Consider the following 22234-nt stretch of genomic DNA (forward strand, 5'->3'; position numbering starts at 1 on the left):
CCTTTGGGGGATTTCTAAAAAGATTTTTTACATGTGCAGCCTCAAAATATTTAAAATACTCTTATCCAGACTCATACTTTTACCTTTCGGGCTACTTTTTAGTTTCTTCATCATTGGGCTGAGCTCCCACTGCATAAAACACTGGTGATTCTGTATACTATGTGTATACACTCCGGCCGGGATTTCCTGTAACCGCACTGCGCGTGAGTTTTGAATTAATCACGATTAGTTTAAAACTTACATTGTGTCAACATGGCCTTAAGATGTAAACGTAATAGTTTCTGGAAAATGTGTCTCTTCCTATCACAGGATGCTTCATTTCACAATTCAGATTAACAAAGTCTTTACTCCGCACACTGTTCACCTAAGCGCTCTGCAATATGGCATATCATAGAACAATAAAATATAGATATTCCTATACTTACTAACTTGCATCACATTCATTGTTTAAAGGAACAGACTTTAGAATTTAAACAGATTCTTCTTTAATGTCAAAGTGAGAAATTGTGCCAAATTACAGAAAAATATACATTATGGGGGAGATTTATCAAACATGGTGTAAAGTGAAACTGACTTAGTTGCCCCTAGCATCCAATCATATTCCACTATTCATAACTCACAGACTCTTTGGAAAATGAAAGGTGGAATCTGATTGGTTGCTGTGACTAACATTTACAGTACAATAACATAAGTATGAGATAGATAGATAGATAGATAGATAATGGGTTCTGAAAATTACAGAGTTAATCATGATTCTTGCAGTATTATCACTTTTCATAGCGTTAGAACCAGATATAATCAGGTATAGTGATGAGCGAACATCCAGATTTTCGGGTTGGATCCCGAACACGAACAATAATAAAAAAAAAAGATTGTGTTCGCCGAACATTCACAAACAAATAAGGAACGTATAGTAGAAGTATACATTTCAGTCTACCCATATGCAAACAGATTATCCGATGCAAACTTATATTTGCTACGTTATTGCCACGATTAAACTGACTTCAATGCAATGCATTGAAGTCAATAGAATGACAGACGACCAGAGATATCGGCTGCAAAAACGTGCTGAATACAGCCCGGCGACTGGCAGTTTAACAGTTTAACGCTGTTTAACCAAGTGTGAACATAGCCTGAGTCTGTCTTCCATGGCTAATGTGGCAAATGGGCTATTGTAATTTTGGCGCTGGACCTGTCTGATCTTGTGAAAATTCTGCTTGTCTAGATCTCATTTCTAAAATTTTCTTCCTGGTTTAATAAATATTAATTTAACGGTTTGTAAGTACTATTTAACACCTACAATATTGCTGTGAATAATAAAAATAATTGGAGACAGTAATACATAATAGGTTTGATAGGAGATAAGGAAAGAGGTTATACCGGTCAGTCAATATAAATTCATAAAAAAGTGCAAAATCTACAAATACTCTATAAATCTATAGTGGGATGCTAGAAGTATTACATTACTTGAACCTATCTGTGACATTATATTTTGCCATCTATTATTCGGCTATGTTCACAATGCGTAAACTTATGGTCGTAATTTTTCACGGCCGTGGATTTGCGTTCGCACATACGGTCGTATGTCCGATTGCACTTCCGACCGTAAGTGCTAGCTGTGAACATACGGCTGTTGTTTAATGTGGCTTTCTAGCATGATTTCAAGCGGGCTGACACAGGTCGTTTACTTTAAATATAGCGCCCAGCCTGAGAAATCACTCAGAATATATTTTATATCAAAATCAAGTTTACTTTGGCAGATATCAGATGTACGTTCACGTCCGCATTGAAACTCACGGCCGTAGGTGCAGCATTTCCGGCCGCAAATAATGGTCTTGTTCATTTTTCACGGGGCTGTATAAAATCTGACCGTAAGTTTGTACGTAGTGTGCACTTCCCGGCCGTAGTTCCATTGCATTACATTCATATCAGTGAACCTCAAACTTCCGTTTGTATTCTTGCAGTCGTAAATACGACCGTAAGATTACGCAGTGTGAACATAGCCTTCATGTGTAAAAGCAATTACATTATTGAATTAGGTATCACTACTCTTAGGAATGGAGACAAGAAAAGGAATCCCCCCCCCCCCCCCCCCAGAACTATCCACCACTGCAGGGGTGTCATGCACACTGGTGAAGTTACAAAATAAAAGTAAAAAAATATATTTTTGTTTATTTCTTTTTTTCCAATTCCACGTTTACAATTTAACTTAAATTTTGTACAGGGAGGTTTTTAAAGGTTTTTAAACCCTTCAGGATGGGGACAGTTTTTTAAATGTTACATTTTTTTTTTAAATCTGACTTGTTTCACTTTTTGTGGTAATATCCTTGGTATCCCAACCAGGCTCTCTTCTGAAGCAAAGACTGCATATTTGAGGCTGTTATGAGGCCTCTGGTTGCCATGACTACTATTGGCATGCATTGTCCTGCAATTGCTCCATGGACTGCCGATAGAAAACAGAGGGAGCCTCCTCCCTTGGAATAACTATTGGGTGCCATCCAATGGGCTTAACTCTATGCCTATTTACCAAAACAGACTGCTAAAATAGACATTCAGTGAGACCCATTTGCGAGTAGGGGTTAATATCTTTTTTTTTTTTTTTTTTTTTTTCAAATGGATATATTATATCAGTTTGGGGCTTTCGTTGCACAACGTCCTTTTTGGCCATTGAATGGTCTTTGGTTTTTTTTTTTATGGCCATTTTGGTGCTAAAATGTGGATGTTTTAGATAAATAATATCTGTAATTTTTGGCACCAAAATCACAGCCATCCAAAATAATAATTATTAAAAACTAGAAAATGTACCCGGCGCTGCCCGGATATAAAGTGTCAGTGTGTATAGAGGGTCCTGTATACCTGTAGTATAGAGTTGGTGGAGGTGCTGTAACCTGTAGTATAAAGTTGGTGGAGGTCTTGTATACCTGAAGTATATAGTTCGGGGGTCCTGTATACCTATAGTGTATAGTTTGGGGTTCTGTATACCTGTAGTATTGAGTTGGTGGAGGTGCTGTGGCAGTGTTATCCAGTCACAGTGTGGCCGTATTGGTCAGGTCTGGTATGGCAGAGTTATCCAGTCACAGTTTGGTGGTATTGGTCAGGTCTGGTATGGCGGTGTTATCCATTCACAGTTTGGCGGTATTGGTCTGGTCTGGTTTGGCGGTGTTATCCATTCACAGTATGGCGGTATTGGTCAGGTCTGGTATGGCGGTGTTATCCATTCACAGTATGGCGGTATTGGTCAGGTCTGGTATGGCAGTGTTATTCAATCACAATGGGGCGGTATTGGTCAGGTCTGGTGTGGCGGTCTAATTTGGTATGGTATGACAGTGTTATCCAGTCACAGCATGGCGGTATTGGTCAGGTCTGGTGTGGCAGTGTTATCCAGTCACAGTATGGTGGTATTGGTCAGGTCTGGTGTGGCGGTGTTATCCAGTCACAGTATGGCGGTATTGGTCAGGTCTGCTATGACAGTGTTATCCAGTCACAGTATGGCAGTATTGGTCAGGTCTGGTGTGGCAGTGTTATCCAGTCACAGTATGGCGGTATTGGTCAGGTCTGGTATGGTGGTGTTATCCAGTCACAGTGTGGTGGTATTGGTCAGGTCTGGTGTGGTGGTGTTATCCAGTTACAGTATGGCGGTATTGGTCAGGTATGGTGTGGTGGTTTTGGTCAGGTCTGGTGTGGCGGTGTTGAATGTGACGTGTGGAGCTATTACCTACCAGTCCTGATGCTAATTGGTGAGTGAGGATGGGGCACCTTCAGGTTTAGTGCTTAGGGCAGCAGCAGCTGGTAATACTGCCCTGTATACCTGTATAGATGGAGTAGGAGGTCCTGTATAAATGTACTGTATAGATGGAGTAGGGGGTCCTGTATACATGTACTGTATAGATGGAGTAGGGGGACCTGTATACATGTACTGTATAGATGGAGTAGGGGGTCCTGTATACATGTACTGTATAGATGGAGTAGGGGTCCTCAATACATGTACTGTATAGATGGAGTAGGGGGTCCTGTATACATGTACTGTATAGATAGAGTAGGGGGTCCTGTATACATGTACTGCATAGATGGAGTAGGAGGTCCTGTATATACATGTACTGTATAGAAGGAGTAGGGGGTCCTGTATACATGTACTGTATAGATGGAGTAGGGGGACCTGTATACATGTACTGTATAGATGGAGTAGGGGGTCCTGTATACATGTACTGTATAGATGGAGTAGGGGGCCCTGTATACATGTACTGTATAGATGGAGTAGGGGGCCCTGTATACATGTAGTGCCCTGTATATACCTGTACTGTATAGATGGAGTAGGGGGTCCTGTATACATATACTGTATAGATGGAGTAGGGGGTCCTGTATACATATACTGTATAGATGGAGTAGGGGGTCTACCAGTTATTACTGTGTATGTTGTGAGGCAGCTTCCCTAGCAACCACAACTCCCTGTGAAAATGAAAGTAGTAATCCTATTGGTTGCTAAGGCTCCCAACTGACGTTTTCTTTGGGCAGCTGCAGCTAATTATGTGTGTGCAGTGTGGAGATTTTCCAATTCATCTCTATGGGGCGCCGCTCTTCCCCCTCCCCCTCCTCTCCTGTACATCTGGCGGGGACGGGACCTTCGCTAAAACCTTCCCGGGCACCCAATGTATCTGTGTGCCAAATTTGGGGTCAAACGGTTCAGGCGTTTGGAAGTCTATGTGGGACAGACAGACAGAAGGACAGACAGACAGACAGACTTTAATTTTTATGATATAGATGTGTGAACATAGTATCAGACAGAGTTTTTGTTTTGCCTTTTTTTACAGGTTACGCTATACATTTTAGGTCTACCAATGTCTGATCTTTCCACGCAATCGATTTAACTGACTGCAATGGCAATGCATTAAAGTCAGTGGAAAAACGGACGTCCAAGACACACAATGTATTGAATAACGGATGTTTTTACCGCAGACGTCAAAATAATGAACATTATTTTCGGATGTCTTTTGCAAATAGCAGACTTTTTTATTAATTGTTCACACAGTTTTTCTTTTGTCACCGTTCTTTCTCCGTTTTTACTATTAAATTCAATGGACTTTTCAATTAAACCACACCCAAAGGGCAATAAGTAACACAAACTAGTATAATGTACCAACAGCCGACATTCAACTAAGGGGAGGCAAGACTGCTAAAAGATGTCCATTATTTTAGACTCAAAATAACAGACATCATTTTAAACTAAGCTGAAAAAACATTGTGTGAACATAGCCAAAGGGCCACTTTATTTCTTACAGACTTCCCATTGAACCTATGGTTCAGTTAACAAATCCATATGAGAATAAAAATTATCAAATGGATATTTCAACAGGAAAAAGTAATGTGAACAGATCCTATCTGATGCCAACCTTCAGTGACCAGTGATAAACAGCTGTCTGTATGAGTTTTGAGAGAGTACAGAAGGGAAGCTCTTTGTATGTTTAGTGACTGTCGCCCTTATTTATTATTATTATATTTTTCTTTTTAGAAACCTCTTTTACTGTGCTTGAATGCATCGTGATTGAGAAAGCTCATAACATTGTTTTCACCAGTGGTTGATCAAGCAAGCAGCTAGTGCTTCTCCGCTGTTTACTTCATGTAAATGCAAAAGTAATATCAGATGCCAAGCCCTATTTTTCAATTTCAATAGATGGTTTCCTGTTGTGGTAGTCATTTTTAGAAGGTTTAAAGGTGAGTCTATTCTTCAAGAATCTTGCTATTTTGCAGCTTTCTGTAATACATCTGTTGTAAAGTTTTGTAATCAAGTTCTAATGTGTTTTCCTCTGAGCTAGTAACGGAAGACATTACGGCGGTAGAATATTCCTTCACTGCTGAGCCATGCCTTCAGCTCATTACACCAGTTCAATGCTGTGGAACCTGCTATGTTTGTTGTACAGCATATTTCTTGCCGAAAAGTCTGCAGTAACACTTAGCCTATGTAACGAAAAGCTAAACATGTTGCCTTTTGAATATAAGTTATAACTTTATAAGGTTAATACACATCCAGCAAAGAAATTAACTGTTACAATTAAAATCCGCCAAATAGATGCATGTGATCATATTACTGTAAAAATGAGCCATGAATCACATTTTATTTCTTGGTCTAATGCATTTATTCAATAAGCCTAGTGTAACTGCCCATTTATCATTCTGCCGGAGAACACTATTACAATTACAATGGGAATGTACAAAATCTCTGCATGTCAATTAATTTAAGCAGCAAAATAGAGGCACTTTGGATTCTAGACTTTTTCCCATTTTCTCTGTATTCTTGTTTATTATATTGATTAGAAGTTTTAATCTTAGGGGCTTGCAATTTATGATGTGATATAGATGTGGAAATTGTATTATATTTCTTTGTCGCATGCGGAGATGTTTTTACTGAAAAAGTTGTAATTGGTTTTGTAGTATTTCACTGGTATCAATTCAATTTTTTTTTTTATTAATGCATCAGAAAAGGAAGATTAGATTGGAAAACCAAAGGAATTGCATTGCCTCTCTGTTATACATTATTTGTTGAAACATTTTCATCATAAAATTTCCTATGAATCCTTGAGAAAAAAAAGGATTTGCTTGCTGATGATATTAGAGACATGCAAATGTGCAATATGGGCCCATTGCAGGTTATGGGCACCATATTCTAGATGGATAATGTGTGGAAGGGTAGGGTGATAAAGGTAGAAGTAGGGCAGGTGACCACCCTACAAGGAGGCTATGATAGAATAGAAATAAGAGATGAACACAGCCCAATGCCCACTTGGCAAACCAAAACTCAACTTGAAGCAGGTTCTAAACTAAGACTTGATTTTACTCCCATTTCTGTGCTTTCTATATTATTATCGAAGAGCTGTCCTGTTGGAAATTAAAAAGGATTCTAAGTTGTGTTAGCTGTATTTGGAAAACATAGATTATAACAAATACTGTGTCTGCCGGACACTTGTGTCAAGGAAGTCATATTTAGTATACTTAGTAAATCCATTACAATATGGCACTGACTTTCTAAACACATAGGGGGAGATTTATCAAACACGGTGTAAAGTGAAACTGGCTCAGTTGGCCCCTAGCAACCAATCAGCTTCCACTTTTCATTCCTACAGACTCTTTAAAAAATGAAAGGTGGAAGATAATTGGTTGCTAGGGGCAACTGAGCCAGTTTCACTTTACACAGTGTTTGATAAATCTTGCCTATAGAGATGTTTACATTCCTTAACATACGTAAACACTAGTGCTATGCAAGTTACTCTTTTTGTATTTCAGCCAATGAAATACCAACATGAGCAATAGTAGAACCCCCCCAAGATATATACTAGCTTTCATCTTTGAATAAAGGACAAACACCTTAACGCTATGTTCACACAACGTCAAAAATAGAGAAAGGCTATGTTAACACAATGTCAAAAGTTGAGAAAAGGCGCATGATTTTTATATTTAAAAAAAACAAAACGTCAGTTTGAACATATACATGATCATTATTTTTGGACGTCTTTTGAAAACATTGGACGTTTTTTATTAGTTGTTCACACACAGTTTTTCTCTTGTCACCGTTCTTTCTCTGTTTTTACTATTAAATTCAATTATTTTGACGTCCGCGGTAAAAATGACCGCTATTCAATGCATTGTGTGAATTGGACGTCTTCCCATTGACTTTAATGCATTGCGATTGCAGTCAGTTTAATCGCGGCAAAATCAGACTTTTTTAAATTTCAAAATTGGCTGCCTTTTCTCTATTTTTGACGTTGTGTGAACATAGCCTTAGACTGCCTAGTCTAAGAATTAGGCTAGGTTCACACTACATTTTTGCTTTTAGTTTAAATGATCAATTTTTAAATGTTTAGCTTTAACTTATAGAAAAACATGGTCAACCACGTTTTTGTGGGCACTTAAAAATTAAAACATTAAAATGGATCAGTTTCAATCCTTTTTTTAGAATGTAAGTTAATGCAAAACAGATCTTGATGGATGGCAGACAACTGCATCTGTTTTTTACCATCTGTTTTTGCATCTATTTTTTCCATTTAAAGGATATGTTAAACAGACAGCGAAAAAGCAGTGTGGCCCTAGCTGTAGACAGTATTAGTAAATTCTCCCCGAATGAACCAGCAAACAGAATGGAACGGAAACACTTCTTTTTTTTTTAGAGAGAAGTCTATTTTATATATTTCAGTGATTCCGCCTGCAAATAGTGTATCAAATTTGTACTGAGATAAATTAGTCCTTGAATTAGATAAAATTCATGGAAAGTGTGAACAAATCTGTCATTGCTTTTTCATATCCAGATTACCCTATTTTCAGAGCTTCAGTAGTTATTTTAATCAGGTCATGGAAAAGAAGCAGTGCGATTCCGGAAAGTATGTAACTAAGTAAACATAGTCTCAAGTGTTAAAGGGAATCTAAGTAGACTAAAACTAAGAAAAATCTAATATGCTGTTTCATTCCCATAGCAGGAGCTTCTTATCTCCATCCCTAATGCTGTTTGGCTATGTTCACACAACGTCAAAAATGTCCATTTTTGCAGCAATTTAACTGACTTCAATGCAATTGCATTGAAGTCAATGGGAAGACGGACGTCCTATGCACACTATGCATTGGAAAACAGATGTTTTTGCCGCGGACGTCAAAATAATGAACATTATTTTCGGACGTTTTTTATTAGTTGTTCACACACAGTTCTTATTTTGTCACCGTTCTTTCTCCGTTTTTACTATTAAATTCAATGAATTTTTCAATTAAGCCACAACCAAATGGCTTAAAATAATGTGCAAGGGGATGCCAGGCTTCTAAAAACTTCTGTTATTTTACACTCAAAATAACGGACGTCATTTTAAACTGAGCTAAAAAAATGTTGTGTGAACAAAGCCTTTTCCTGTAATCTTTAGTTGTAATAATATGTTAATTAGGCGTTTCTGTTCACTGGGGGGCAAGCCTTTATTTGGAGTCCATGCTGCAATAGGCACTAAGTACTTACACCTCAAATCGACACCTGCCCACCCCCAGGAGCTGAGAAGTGTTGGAAACACCTACAGTTTACAAACACAATGTGGCTGCCTCCAGTGCAGCAGGCCCAGCAAAGAAGTGGTTAAGTGACTCATTCATGACTGGCTGGAATGACATCATTGCAGAGCACCGCCTCCAAGGCAGAGAGCGGTGACTACACACGGTGACTAACTTTAAAGGAGCTTGAGAACGGTTTTGAGAGGAAATCGAAACGTTGCTTCCTTGTAACTTGCACTTTTTTGCAATAAATACTTTTTTTCACCTATGCTGGTGTGCTGCGGACCATTGTTTTGTAACTTTAAAGTTAGATGAGGAAGATTGCCTGGAAAGACTGATCCTTTAAAGTAAAATGTTGTTATTATAAAAAAATAAGCTGTAATTATAAACTTGAAAGAAAATCAGTAAAGCCACATTGTTTGTAGTTACATAGAACAGAGTCCTCCTGTCAGATTGCATATCATTTAGCCTTGTAGTATGACAAGAGAAGGGGCGAGCAGATGCTTGTGGGAGTCTACAACAGCCAAGGACAAGAAGAATAATGAATAATATAAAGAGCATAGTAACAGACTTTCAGCTTTTCTTCAGACACTACATCCCTCTGTACAGTGTAGCAGTGTACATGATGTTCTGGTCACAAAAATATTTATGTACAGAAAATAGCCATACCACCACCAATTAGCCACAGCAACACTATGTTCACCTCTATTAGGTATACTATTTGCATTGTCTATGTGATAAATTATTGTTTATTAGAGATGAGCAAAACCTCTATGACACTTGATGCATCTAGAATAAAAAAAAAATCAACCCACTTGTAAAAAATGTAATGTAAAACATATCTGAGTTTTATCTGTACAGCGCCTATGAAAACCTAACCCACATATAGTACAAAAGAGACAGAAGGAAGAGAATAATACACAGCAGGATCTGTTTGCATTCTGCAACCATACATTAGCTTAATAGAAGATTTTTTTTTTATTAAACAAAAAGAAAAATGGGGAGTTAAACAGACCCACCACAAAAATTGGGTAGTGATATATGAATTCATATAGGACTCCCAGCCACTACTGGCTACTGGCATGAAAAATTATACAATAATTTTTTTTTTTTTTTTTAAACTACTTAATCTAAAGTTCCTAAGGTGCAGTTGCCAAACAACTTTAAACAAATCAAAAATTCATTAGAAACTTTGTAACATATCTTATTAGAGAATATTGCTTCATTCTCCATTTAATAGGCCCTATTCCCTTGTCCCCTTGACATGTCTGCTTATCTCTAATAGACGTCTATGTTAAGCACAGAAAATATAAGTTTTTAGCTTCACTGAGATCAGGTTACACTGACAATAGAACTCTATAAAGTGAGGATTAGAGGAAGTGCAAGGAGAAACACTGAATACTAATACCCTCAACCAACAAAACTTTTACAACATAACATTTCAAATGTTTTGTGAATTTATACCTTTAAGGATATGGACACATATGCACTGATTTCTGTATTGTTCATTTGTTTTGTGAATGCAAAATGAAGCAACTCTAGATTTTCAATGAAAATGTCTTATCATTTTGCTGCTGCCCAGGAAAAGATAAGATATATCAGTAAGACAGGCAACAAGTAATTCATGGCAGTGACGCCCAAAGGCATAAGTGGAGAGGTAGGGTAGCTCTGGAACCTTGTGAGAATATAAACTCCCATGTGGATCCCTATTCTAATAATAATAATAATAATAATAATAAAAATATAAGAATAATAATATTTATTTGTATAGCGCTAACAGATTTCACAGTTTCATCAGAGGATCTTTTTTTTCCCCAAAAAAAGACAATTCACAATAGTTTCCTGCTTTGGAACAATAAAAAGAATAATAAAAAGAATATAAAAGTCTGAATAGTCTTTAAACAACTAAAAGTGAAAAAAGGCAGCCCAACATTTTTAAAAGCTTTTCATAATGAAGCTTTAAAGCGGCAGTAAATATACTGGGAAAACACTCTGCATCAGTAATTCTGTCGCAGCATCCTAAAAAAAAAAAAGGTTATAATGAGGTACGCGGCGAGGCCATTATGTGTGATATTTACAGGAGTATCATTGGCCGATTGAACTCTTGACTTATTTTAACTCCTACTTTTTGTGATATGTAAGCTTGATTTATAGCTTGGCTAATATGCCTGTAAAGGTTTCTGAACTAGGTCTCTTTCCTCTCATTCTAAATGGTAATTGTAATCATTTCAGGAGGTCATTGTTGACATGAAGCAATAAAAATATGTTATTACTCTGGGCTGCTTGTAAAGATGTTGTTCTAGCATGCTAACTGAACAGTTCTGAATTATTATGTTCAAATAGCTACAGTACATACTTTTATGTAATTTGCATAATTATTCATATGCTTGGGGGAAGCACAATACAAGTATGCAGTGTTGTGTCACAACCCCATGCTAGCAGGGCTGAATTGCAGAAAAAAAAACGCTAGTATTACAAACTAAAGTATAATTATTGTTTCATTGTGGATTAACACTTTCATTGAAATGACATTAATAAGCAAATACATAATAAACATGTGGTTGTAGCGCTGTTGGCAGGAGGAGGATGCTTAAACATAGGATTTCCGTGATAGTAAATCATTACAACTCAACTACTGACATTTAAACCTAGTACGCATTTCCTCTATTAGGTCAGTTAGAAGAGTCATTGATTTATTTCAGCTTTTATTTCTAGCATCACATGCCCTGTGGCTCAGATATTTACATACACGCGATTAGATTTAGAATTGCCTTAAAATTGAATCATTTGTTTCAAATATTTAGGGGAGCCTTTGTAAAACATCTCACAGTAAGGGGGCATTCACACGATCGTAAATTTGCAAATATTACGGACAGGGAAGGAATGTAATGGATTCGTTCCCCGCCTGGTATGATGTATCAATATCATGACAACAGCGGGGAAACTCAGTGCTTTTTGGTTCCGCTCATTAATTTTCTACACAGCTTTGTGGTGGATGCTTCTTTACAAGTTTTAACTTCCTGTCTGATGTCTTGAGTTGACTTTAGTATCTACACTACTTCCTCATATTGCCATCAATGTTGTGCAAGATGCACCAGTCCATCTTGCTGGAAAGAACCCCTTCAAGCTTCAGGCTTCTTGGTTTGGATTGTGTTTTTTGGCTTGCAAGCCTTAGCCTTTTTCCTTCATATGTTATTAAAGTCATAATGGCCAATTTCTTTAAAAAGTAAGAACTTTGACTACATGTGCACTTCCAGGCTGGGTTCACAATACGTATATTTCAGTCAGTATTGTAGTCCTCATATTGCAACCAAAACCAGGTGTGGATTGAAAAGACAGAAAGGCTCTGTTCACACAAAGTTGAAATTGAGTGGATGGCCTCCATTTAATGGCAAATATTTGCTGTTATTTTAAAACAACCGCTGTTATATTGAAATAATGGCAGTTATTTACTGTTATATGGCGGCCATCCACTCAATTTCAACATTGTGTGAACAGATCCTTTCTGTGTTTTTAATCCACTCCTGGTTTTGGTTGCAATATGAGGACCACAATACTGACCGAAATATACGTAGTGTGAACCCAGCCCCAAACTGTAACCTGTCATTTTTATTGAAGTTTTTGAGCAGTGGCTTTTTCCCATCTCTATGGTTTTTGGTGCCATCTTAATAGAGGACATATTTTACTGTTGACATAAATTCTTGTTTTACCTGTTTCTCCAGCCTCTTCACTGGATCATTTGCTTTTCATTCCTGGATTGATTTGTATTGTTCACACCATTTAGAAATTCCTTCCAAGTATATACCAGCCTTGGAGGTCTACAATTCTCTTTCTAATGTTCTGGTTGATTTTCCATTAAGTCAAGCAAAGAAGCAAGAAAAATCCTGGCACATGTACACCAGTGTCAAATGACAATAAGCATAAGAAAAATCTAAAGTAGAGATGAGCGAACCTCGAGCATGCTCGAGTCGATCCGAACCTGAACTTTCGGCATTTGATTAGCAGTGGCTGCTGAACTTGGATAAAGCCCTAAGGCTATGTGGAAAACATGGATATAGTCATTGGCTGTATCCATGTTTTCCAGACAACCTTAGAGCTTTATCCAAGTTCAGCAGCCCCCGCTAATCAAATACTGATCGTTCGGGTTCAGATCGACTCGAACCAGAACCCGCTTCGCTCATGTCTAATCTAAAGCCATGACAGAATTTTCAGAAAATTCTGAGGCTATTTAAAGGGAATCTGTCAGCACCCGTCCCGATTTGACGTGCTTACAATGTGCATTACGTTGCAGCTCCCTAGTTAGCAAGTTACTTTTTCCTTAGGGGTTAGTGGAGGCGATGCTGGACAATTTCCTTTCTTGCACTGTAATCAAGAGTCAAAAAGGAGCGCTTGTGCCGCACTCTGGCATGCCTCACCATTATGTCTTCCTCCCTCTTCTCTATGGATATTCAGTGGAGGCTGGCCTCCACTCGCGCTTGTGCCATCTTTGCTACTTGCACCATCTTGACCACCACTATCAAGGGCAGTGCACGCTGCCCAAACAGATTGTGTATGCATCGGTAAGATTATGGGCCGCAAACTTCCTCTTTTTTACATTTGCACATTCGCCATACACCATAGGAGCACTGAGGGACTGAACCTTCAGTTGGGACACTCAGCGTGCATGTGCAACTCGTCCAGTGTATAGCACCTGCATGAACGACAAAGACAGGAAATACGTGGCCCGTTATCTTACTGATGTATATGTTAAATGCCTTGACATTGTGCATAGCACTTGACAGAGAGAGCACAAAAATGGTAGAGGGAGCAATCGTGAGTTGTGGCCGGCTTCCGTTGAATGTTCATGGAGAAAAGGGAGGAATCTGTGGAGGAAAGAAATATGAGCTTTAATGACTGCAACTAAAGATGAACGGAGCAGCCAAAAATTTGTTTTGCAAGGTTTGTGATTTGGGGTCAAATTCGTTAATATTCACAAATTGAATCTTAACAAATTTAAATAAAATACCCAAACAATAGTAACTGGGACTATTACAGAAAAACTACTTTGTTAATGCATGTTTTTGTACAAGTGCTAAAAATTGTAAAATCACAATTTTGAAAAAATGTCAATCAGCTAGTCAATCATCCAATTTCTCCCAGGACAGCAGTGGACATCGGTGGAACAGTGGTGTTACATCTATTTTCTCCCAGGACAGCAGTGGATATTGGTAAATTAGCAGCGTAAAATGACATTCACAAATTTTTAGAACAAAGTAAGTGGAGTGCGACCAATTATTATGTGAGGCACACACTCAGTTCACTAATGAAAATTAATTTTTAGAAAACAGTAAGAGTGGAGCGCGACGACTGATTATGTAATGCGCACGCTCAATTCAATGATCCCGGTAAATTGGAATCACAGTTTACAGTAGTTTACAGTACCCAGTGCCCAGTGAGTGAATAATATGGACTGTTTCTTCACTGGTCCCAGTGAATTCCTGTAACTTGGTAAACTAGATATTTGATTGACAGCGACAACAAAAAAATCACCCACAATCTATTCACAATCAGCCCTTCCCTCCTCTATGCCCCTATATTGCTCTGTTAGTCTCTCCCTGCCCTGCTCTGCCTGCTGCGATCCTGCTCTCAGCAGACTGGCCATCTCCATTAATGAACCACCTTATACAGAGGGTGAGGGGGAAGTGCTGACATCACAGAGGAGCCTGCAGCTGATTGGACTGACACTAAGGATTATAATTAATTCTTTTCTCCAAGTAATGCTCCAAACAGCTAACATGTGTGGCGCCATGTTTTTTGCGAATTCTTAATAAATCTGTGTGAATTTGCTCTGCATAATGAAGCAAATTTACAGCGGGATCTACTTTGCCAGATCTGTTCATCTGCTTCGTTCATCTTTAACTGCAGCGTTAATGGACACTAAATAAACCTATGACTTCAGCCACTTACAGAGAGAGAATCTTAAAAGTAAGAAAATATCTTTGTAAAATTAAAACTAAATTCATCCTTTGCAGTAACTAATGGAATGGTTATTCCTATGGTATGTTATGTATCCTTGGAGGTATAAAGGTTTGCTATCTGTATGTTTCTTTTATTACAGTACATATGTTATTCAGTTGTATACATTATCAGTAATCATATTTGTAGTAAAGGGTCTAATAAAACCTGAGAATTGTTTGTAAAGATTGTCTAGTTTTGAAATAATTCATTTTCATTTAAAAGGACAACTCTGGCGTCAGCAAAAAAAAAAAAAAAAAAAAAAACACTAACAGACACAGACCCTATACTCACCATGCCTCCTAAGTCGATCGCCATTCAAAAATTCACCCATCCGCATCTTCATCTTCTTCCTCACTTCCGCGGTCCCACGGCATGAATGAGAGTAAAAAATCTGCCGAACCGCCTTTTAATTGAGAAAGCTGGAAGCCACGTGATGCATTCCAGCCATCGGCAGTCTTTTCACTCCCATTTATTGTAAAGGAAGACGGGGAAGCAGAGGAAGACCAGGCCCACCCCCGCTTGTGACGACATTATCACAAAATGGCAGTAAATCCATAACTATGTTTTTTTTTTAACTTCCGAGGGGGGGGGGGGGGAGAGAAAGAGGCGGAACGGCTCCAGACAGGTGACTAACACACATTACAAAGTTATATAACAACTTTGTAATGTGTGTTAAGAAAAAAAAATGTGGGAGTTGTCCTTTAATTTTTCAAATGTTTAAAAAAACTTATTAGTTCTTTTCTATATGCTTTTCTTAATTTAAATAAAAGAATGTGATAACTGGGTGAATCTACTGCATGGTAATATTTGTTTTGTACCATATTTATGTAAGCTTGAAGGTTCTGGGATCCATAAGCTGCTTATCCCCTACTTTGTGCATTTGTAGTGAGACATTGTGTGTTGTAATAACCTTCATAAAACAAAATGTAAAAACTGTAAGATGTAGAACATAGCACCTGGTTGGCATTATGTTTTTATATTCTGTGTCCTTTGGTAAAAGAAGAAATAGTTTTTTGTTCTGTTTTGCAGCTGTGATGCTTTATCTGCCATTCATTGTGTAGAAGTTTGAATAGGATGTAAGCGATTTTATTGTGATGTAAATAATAAGGAATTTCTGTATCAAAACTTTGCAATTTCTATAAGTGTTTGCTAATTCACACCTGGAATTTCTAAAATCTATTTTACAACTTTACTTGACAACTAAAATGAGAAAAAAATATCCATCCTTATATGTATCCTAACAAAACATTAGTTATTTTGCATGATGTGTTAAAGTGATGTATGTACATAAAGGGGCATCACCATCTGGGATATTACTGGCATATCCATGGACAATGCCCTAAAAATCCCCTAGATGCCGGTCCCACTTCGGGGACATACAGTATGTATTTGTTGATCAAGGACTTATCTACCCCTTCTGGCCTATTTATGGGTGCAGAAAGTGGTTGGAAAGCCAAAAAGCGGCCAAGACGGCAATTTTACACTATCTTCATAACTTTAATTTGACTTATAAAGAAAATCTGTCAGCTACAATTCATGTCCCACTCTGCTGATACTGTTAGCTGTTAGGTCAAGGAGACACAATGTACCTTTCATATATCCTGCTGTGCGCTCAGAACATAGAAAAATAATTTTTTCTTCAGTGCAGAGTCGAAGAAGCTTTCCTAAGCTCCTGATCTTCAGTTAGCTGTAATACTTCCTCTTTCCCCCTCCCATGCCTGACCCTTCTTGACTGTCAGTCTTTGAAATACTTATTTTTAAAATTCTACCATCATTTTTTCATTTTTTGATTCAATCATGTGTTATTTAATGTTCAGTTTTGTAACCACTGTAGTTAAATGACCACTGTGTCTTTATGATGGATAGACAGTTGCTTAGGTTTTGAGTCTTACACTACAGCTGTCAGAGCTGTGGTTCTTTTATGGTGTATCCACATAGCTTACCATGTGGTTTTTGATGTGGAAACCATCAAAAACCACAATGCAAAGTGTGACTGTCAAAATCCCTGCTCTCATTGACTTCAATGGCATTTAGGGAAGCACGCACAAAAAGAAGTGACATGGGACTTGAAGTTAGTAGGAGCTTCCGGGCTGGACTTCCCCGTATTGCCCTTGGTTCTGAGAAGCCATGGCATAGCACCAGACAAGGACACACATTATGCCCATGTGCTTATGTCCTAACAAGTCTAAAAAAGCTTAAATACGTGTAGCCATTACATGGCAAGAACAGATCTTTATCCATTTTAAGTACTCACTGAAATTTCTATGGAATAACTGCATGCAGAAACCCTAAAATCTAAAAAGTATTTAACACAGAAATTATTTTGGAAAATTGTTCATTACACAAAAGCTAGAGAAAACCATAATAAAATGTTCTACCAATATCTCTACCAATCTCTACCAAACATTTCTACCAATACATCCTTGTTGCCCTTCAAGGTACTGAAATTTTTATCTTTTGCCTGAATTTACAATATCCATTTGCATTTGTCTTCTGATGCTTACAATTATAAAAAAAATTAAGTTTAAATTGCTCGTGCTTTTATGTATTTTTAATTTTATTTAAGTATTTATAGTACATTTATAGTTTTATATATTTAGAGTTATATTTATGTATTAATAGTTGTATTTATAATTTTATGGTTTTGTGGTTTTATTTATAGTTTTATGTATTTATAATGTATGTATATAATTTTATTTATCTGTTTGTAGTTTTATGTATATATATATATATATATATATATATATATATATATATAGTTTTTTTATGTATTTATAGTTGTATTTATAGTTTTATGTATATATAGTTTTATTTATGTATTTATAGTTGTTTTTATAATTTTATGTTTTTTATAAATTTATTTATGTATTTATAGTTGTATTTATAATTTTATGTATTTATAGTTTTATTTATGTATTTATAGTTTTACGTATTAATAGTTCACAGAACGACAAGTGTCAGAGAAGATCATCCCAGCCATTACTGCAGTGATCTTCATTTCTGTTGAAATCGGATGCGGGCGCATTTGTGTGCGCCCGCATCCCAAATTGCCGCTGCACACAATGGAGCGAGCGGCCCTTCATTGTGTGAACCAACCTGTCAGTCTATGTGTATACGCTCCAGACGGGGTTCCATTCATGCACATAGAACGTAACTTCTGGATAAATCACGGCTGTTGTTGCAAAGATACATTGTGTGAACATGGCCTAACACTTTTAAATTTAGAAAAACTTAAAGTTTTTTCTAACCCAGTGACTTAGCAATTTGATCTTATTTAAAACAAAAAGGACCCACTGAGCTTAGTTGCTGTGGACATGTGGGAAGAAAAAATAAACTCAATTAGTGTTTAAACCCATCTGTTTGTCCTTCCAGTGCATAATGGTGGATGGAAATTTTTAAGATGTGGACTCCATTTGTTTCTTGTCCACAAGATTTCCGACTTTAAGGAATGCAGAAACCTTATAAAGATATTTTTTTTACTATGGGATTTGCTCAGTTGTTCTATGTCTAAACAACATTGTTCAAAAGAAATAATAAAAATAATGAAAAAAATGATATTTACAATTATAACATGTTGAGATCATTTATGTTAGTAGCATTTATAACTTACAGTATAGTACAGTTTGAACAAACATTGATAATATTCTTCTAAGGTGCAACTTACAGGCGTTATCTAGCCAGGGTAAGCAAAAAAAAGTTACAGTATATATATATATATATATATATATATATATATAAAACTTAGAACTAGGGATGGTCTGAACCTGCCGAGATTCGGGTTCGTATGAACCCGAACGCTCGGCAGCAGATTCTCGCTGTCTGCTCGCTCAGTGGAGCGGGCGGATACAGCGGGAGAAACGCCTGGAAAACTGGGATACAGCCTATGGCTGTGGCTGTATCCCAGTTTTCCAGGCGGTCCTCCTGCTGGATCCGCCCCCTCCGCGGAGCGGGAAGACAGCGGGAATCATTACCGAGGGTTCGGGTTCGTACGAGCCCGAACCGAACTCGGTTCGGACCATCCCTACTTAGAACAATATAGGGCAGTGCTTCTCAAACTTTTTCTACTGGATCCGCACCCAACAGACCAAGGCAATGCCTAGGCCTCACCAGACCGACCAAGAGGATGCTTTTGCCTCACTATTAGAGATGATCGAAATACGCCGAAATTCAGGTTCGTAGGAACCTGAACCTTCGGCATTTGACTCCCGCTGCCTTCCCGTTCCATGGGGAAGGTTGAAACAGCCATGTACTGCCTGAAAAACAGGGATACAGCCTAATACCTAGGCTGTATGCCTGTTTTCTAGGTGGTACTCAAGCTGTCTTCACCTTCCCCACGGACCGGGAAAGCCGCGGGAGTCAAATGCCGAAGGTTCAGGTTTGTACTTACCTGACCTTCGGCCCTGTGCGATCATCTCTACTCACTATCAGTGGTAAAAGTCCATTTAAAAGCTGAAAATAATGCTAGGATACCTTTCACCCATGTCCCAAGCTCTAAATACTAATAAAGCAACTACAAAATAAGTTAATAATGTGGCTAAAATGCTGATTTTTGCAAGAAGAAAAAGGACTGTGCAGATCTATAGTTACTTTGTGAAAACTGGCTCCTCAGCGGGCCTTATCAACAACTAGGGGGCGCCTCACTGGTGAGGCCCACCTCACAAGCCCACCTTTGAGAAGCACTGATATAGGGTTTCACTCACCAGTGTATTAAAAGTCTTTTCATGTTTCAACTCTTTTAGCCTCCTATATCCCATGGTCCTCTCCTTGGCAGAGCCTTTGTGTCTTGTCCACTTCCTGCATTAGCAACTGGGTGAGCGCTGCTAATGCCTACAACTCCTATACTCCTGAGCCTCCATGCTTAGTCCAGCAGTACTGCCCTCCCTAACAGGCTCCTGTACTCCAGCACAGATTAGAGTGTGTTTATTGATGGCCTTAGCTTTCTGCTCCAAATGGCAACAAAGTTAATGCCCCAAATGGCACCTGCCGCTGATGTGTGGGAAGGGACAGGGACCAGTTTGGGCTATAAAATATTCAGTCGGGGTAAGGGACAGCTAATATTGCAGTATATTGCACATCTATATTGCTTTTTTACATGTTGCCCATGAACTATTAAACAATTTGGCCAGAGTACCCGTTTGGCCAGATGTGAAATAAAGCAAGTTTGGCATTTTTTTTTGTTGTTGTTATCAAAGCTGAACTTACCAATCAAGTTCCAGTCTCCTGAAGGCAGAATTTTAGACTTGTGTGGGTTCGAAGAAAAATAAAAAGCAGACTAAATACAGGAATTCCAGCCAGTACAGAGAGTCACAGCTCAATGTGTCCATCAATGACATGACTGCCTTCTCTGTGGGCGCTCAGATGGCATGAGATACACAGGACTTCCTGTTTTCTGAGTCTTGGAGGTGCCATGTTTTCATCATGACAAAATAATAATAATAATAATAATAATAATAATAATAATAATGAATGTAAATTACAAATTTGCTTTATATCACATCTACTTTTGGTTTAGAATTTGAAAGTTATAACGACAGATACTTAAGTTATTTTTACTATAGTATGTATGGTTCCTAAACCACTTTCCATTTTGCTAAAAATACAGCATGGATCTGATCAGATCTGATCAGTTGAAAAGAAAATAATGATAAAATTCAGTGGTAATGACTAGAGATGAGTGAACCTTTCAGACTTTTGGTCCGAAAGCAGTTCGCCCGATTGTGATGCCTGTAATCCCGGGTGCATAGTTGCGATCCTGGGAATATGCGGCCCGGATATTCCAGGGAATCGATCTGGAATTCCCTGGAATATCCTGGCCGCATATTTCTGGGATCGCAACTATGCACCCGGGATCACAGGCATCACGATCAAGTGCAGATGCTGTCGGACCATAAGTCCGACGGTCCAGGCATCTCTAGTAATGACTGTGCTTAAAACAACACTGTAGAGGAATGTTAACGTTCTGTAGGAGGGTCACAAAGGCGAAGTGAGTGAAACAAGAGCCAATACATTAATAAAAAGTTCCTGCAACCCAAAAGTATCTCAATGAAACACACATAGTACTTTATAAGTAATATTTTTGTTGTGCTGTTAAAGGGTCTTTATGTTTTTCTATACTATTATATTTTTATCAATGTTTAGTCAGAATTTATTGATTTATACTTTTATTCTTAGATTTATAGACGCTGCTGGTTAGTTTTTAAGAAAGCTTCAAGTAAAGGACCGAGAAGGCTAGAAAAATTCCCAGATGAAAAAGCAGCCTACTTTAGGACATTTCATAAAGTAAGTTTCAATTAAAATAAAGGTTGGTGTTTTTTGTTTTTTTTTAACAGTTGCATAGTTTAATCTGAATACATATTGAAGGAAACCTGTCACCCAGGACGCGGATGCAGAGCCCGCCCGCCCTTCCCCCGCTGCAGCCCCGGATACTTACCCTTTCCTGCAAGTCCCGGTCCTGGAACCGGTCCCGGGATGTAGATATCTCCATCGGAAGGGATGCGCGTGCGCTGCAGAGATGAGTCCGATGCCCATAGAGAATGACGGCTCTATTTATTCTCTATGGGCATTGGACTCATCTCTGCTGATAGCATACAGCGCACGCTCAGCTTTGGGCGTCAATATCTCTGTCCCTGGACTGGTTTCAGCAGCGGGGGGTCGTCCGGCTCTGCACCCGCATCCCAGGTGAAAGGTTCCCTTTAAAGGGTTGAAATGATATGAAAAACTATACTTTAGATCTGAATAACAATAGTACCAAAAATGCATTTACTTTGTTATAAATATTTTTATATTTATTTTAGTTTGTACTAAAATTTGGTTATGAATTTTTTTTTCACCGTCTTCTTATTCTTTAATGAGGAGTATTTTTCCATAACAGTGTGGCTATGTTCCCACAACCTTTTTTAAAATGATGTTTGTCATTTTGCTGTTTTGACGCCCATCAGTGCAATGACGGTTGTTGGTACATTATTCTAGTTTAGGTGGAAAAATTGGCCTTTGGCTATGTTTACACAATGTTTTTTTAGCTCAGCTTAAAATGACATCTGTTATTTTGAGTCTAAAATAACGGACGTCATTTACCTGTATAGCCTTTCCTTAGTGCAATGACAGCTGTTTGTACATTATTCTAGTTTGAGGTACTAATTGGCCTTTGGATGCGTCTTAATTGAAAAATACATGGAATTTAATAGTAAAAGCGAAGAAAGAACGGTGAAAAAAAACCTGTGTGAACAAC

At 38.0% G+C, this 22234-nt stretch overlaps 1 protein-coding gene across 1 annotated transcript in view; it reads left to right on the top strand.

Moving 5' to 3' along the window:
• Positions 1-22234, top strand: part of DOK6 (docking protein 6) — a 310121-nt gene that overhangs the window by 80329 nt on the left and 207558 nt on the right. Inside the window, exon 2 of the mRNA XM_069960119.1 lies at positions 21178-21285. Coding sequence (XP_069816220.1) covers positions 21178-21285 — 108 coding nt within the window. The remainder of the gene's footprint in view (positions 1-21177; positions 21286-22234) is intronic.

The sequence above is a fragment of the Dendropsophus ebraccatus genome, chromosome 2, assembly GCF_027789765.1.
Source record: "Dendropsophus ebraccatus isolate aDenEbr1 chromosome 2, aDenEbr1.pat, whole genome shotgun sequence".
In the NCBI taxonomy this organism is placed as follows: domain Eukaryota; kingdom Metazoa; phylum Chordata; class Amphibia; order Anura; family Hylidae; genus Dendropsophus; species Dendropsophus ebraccatus.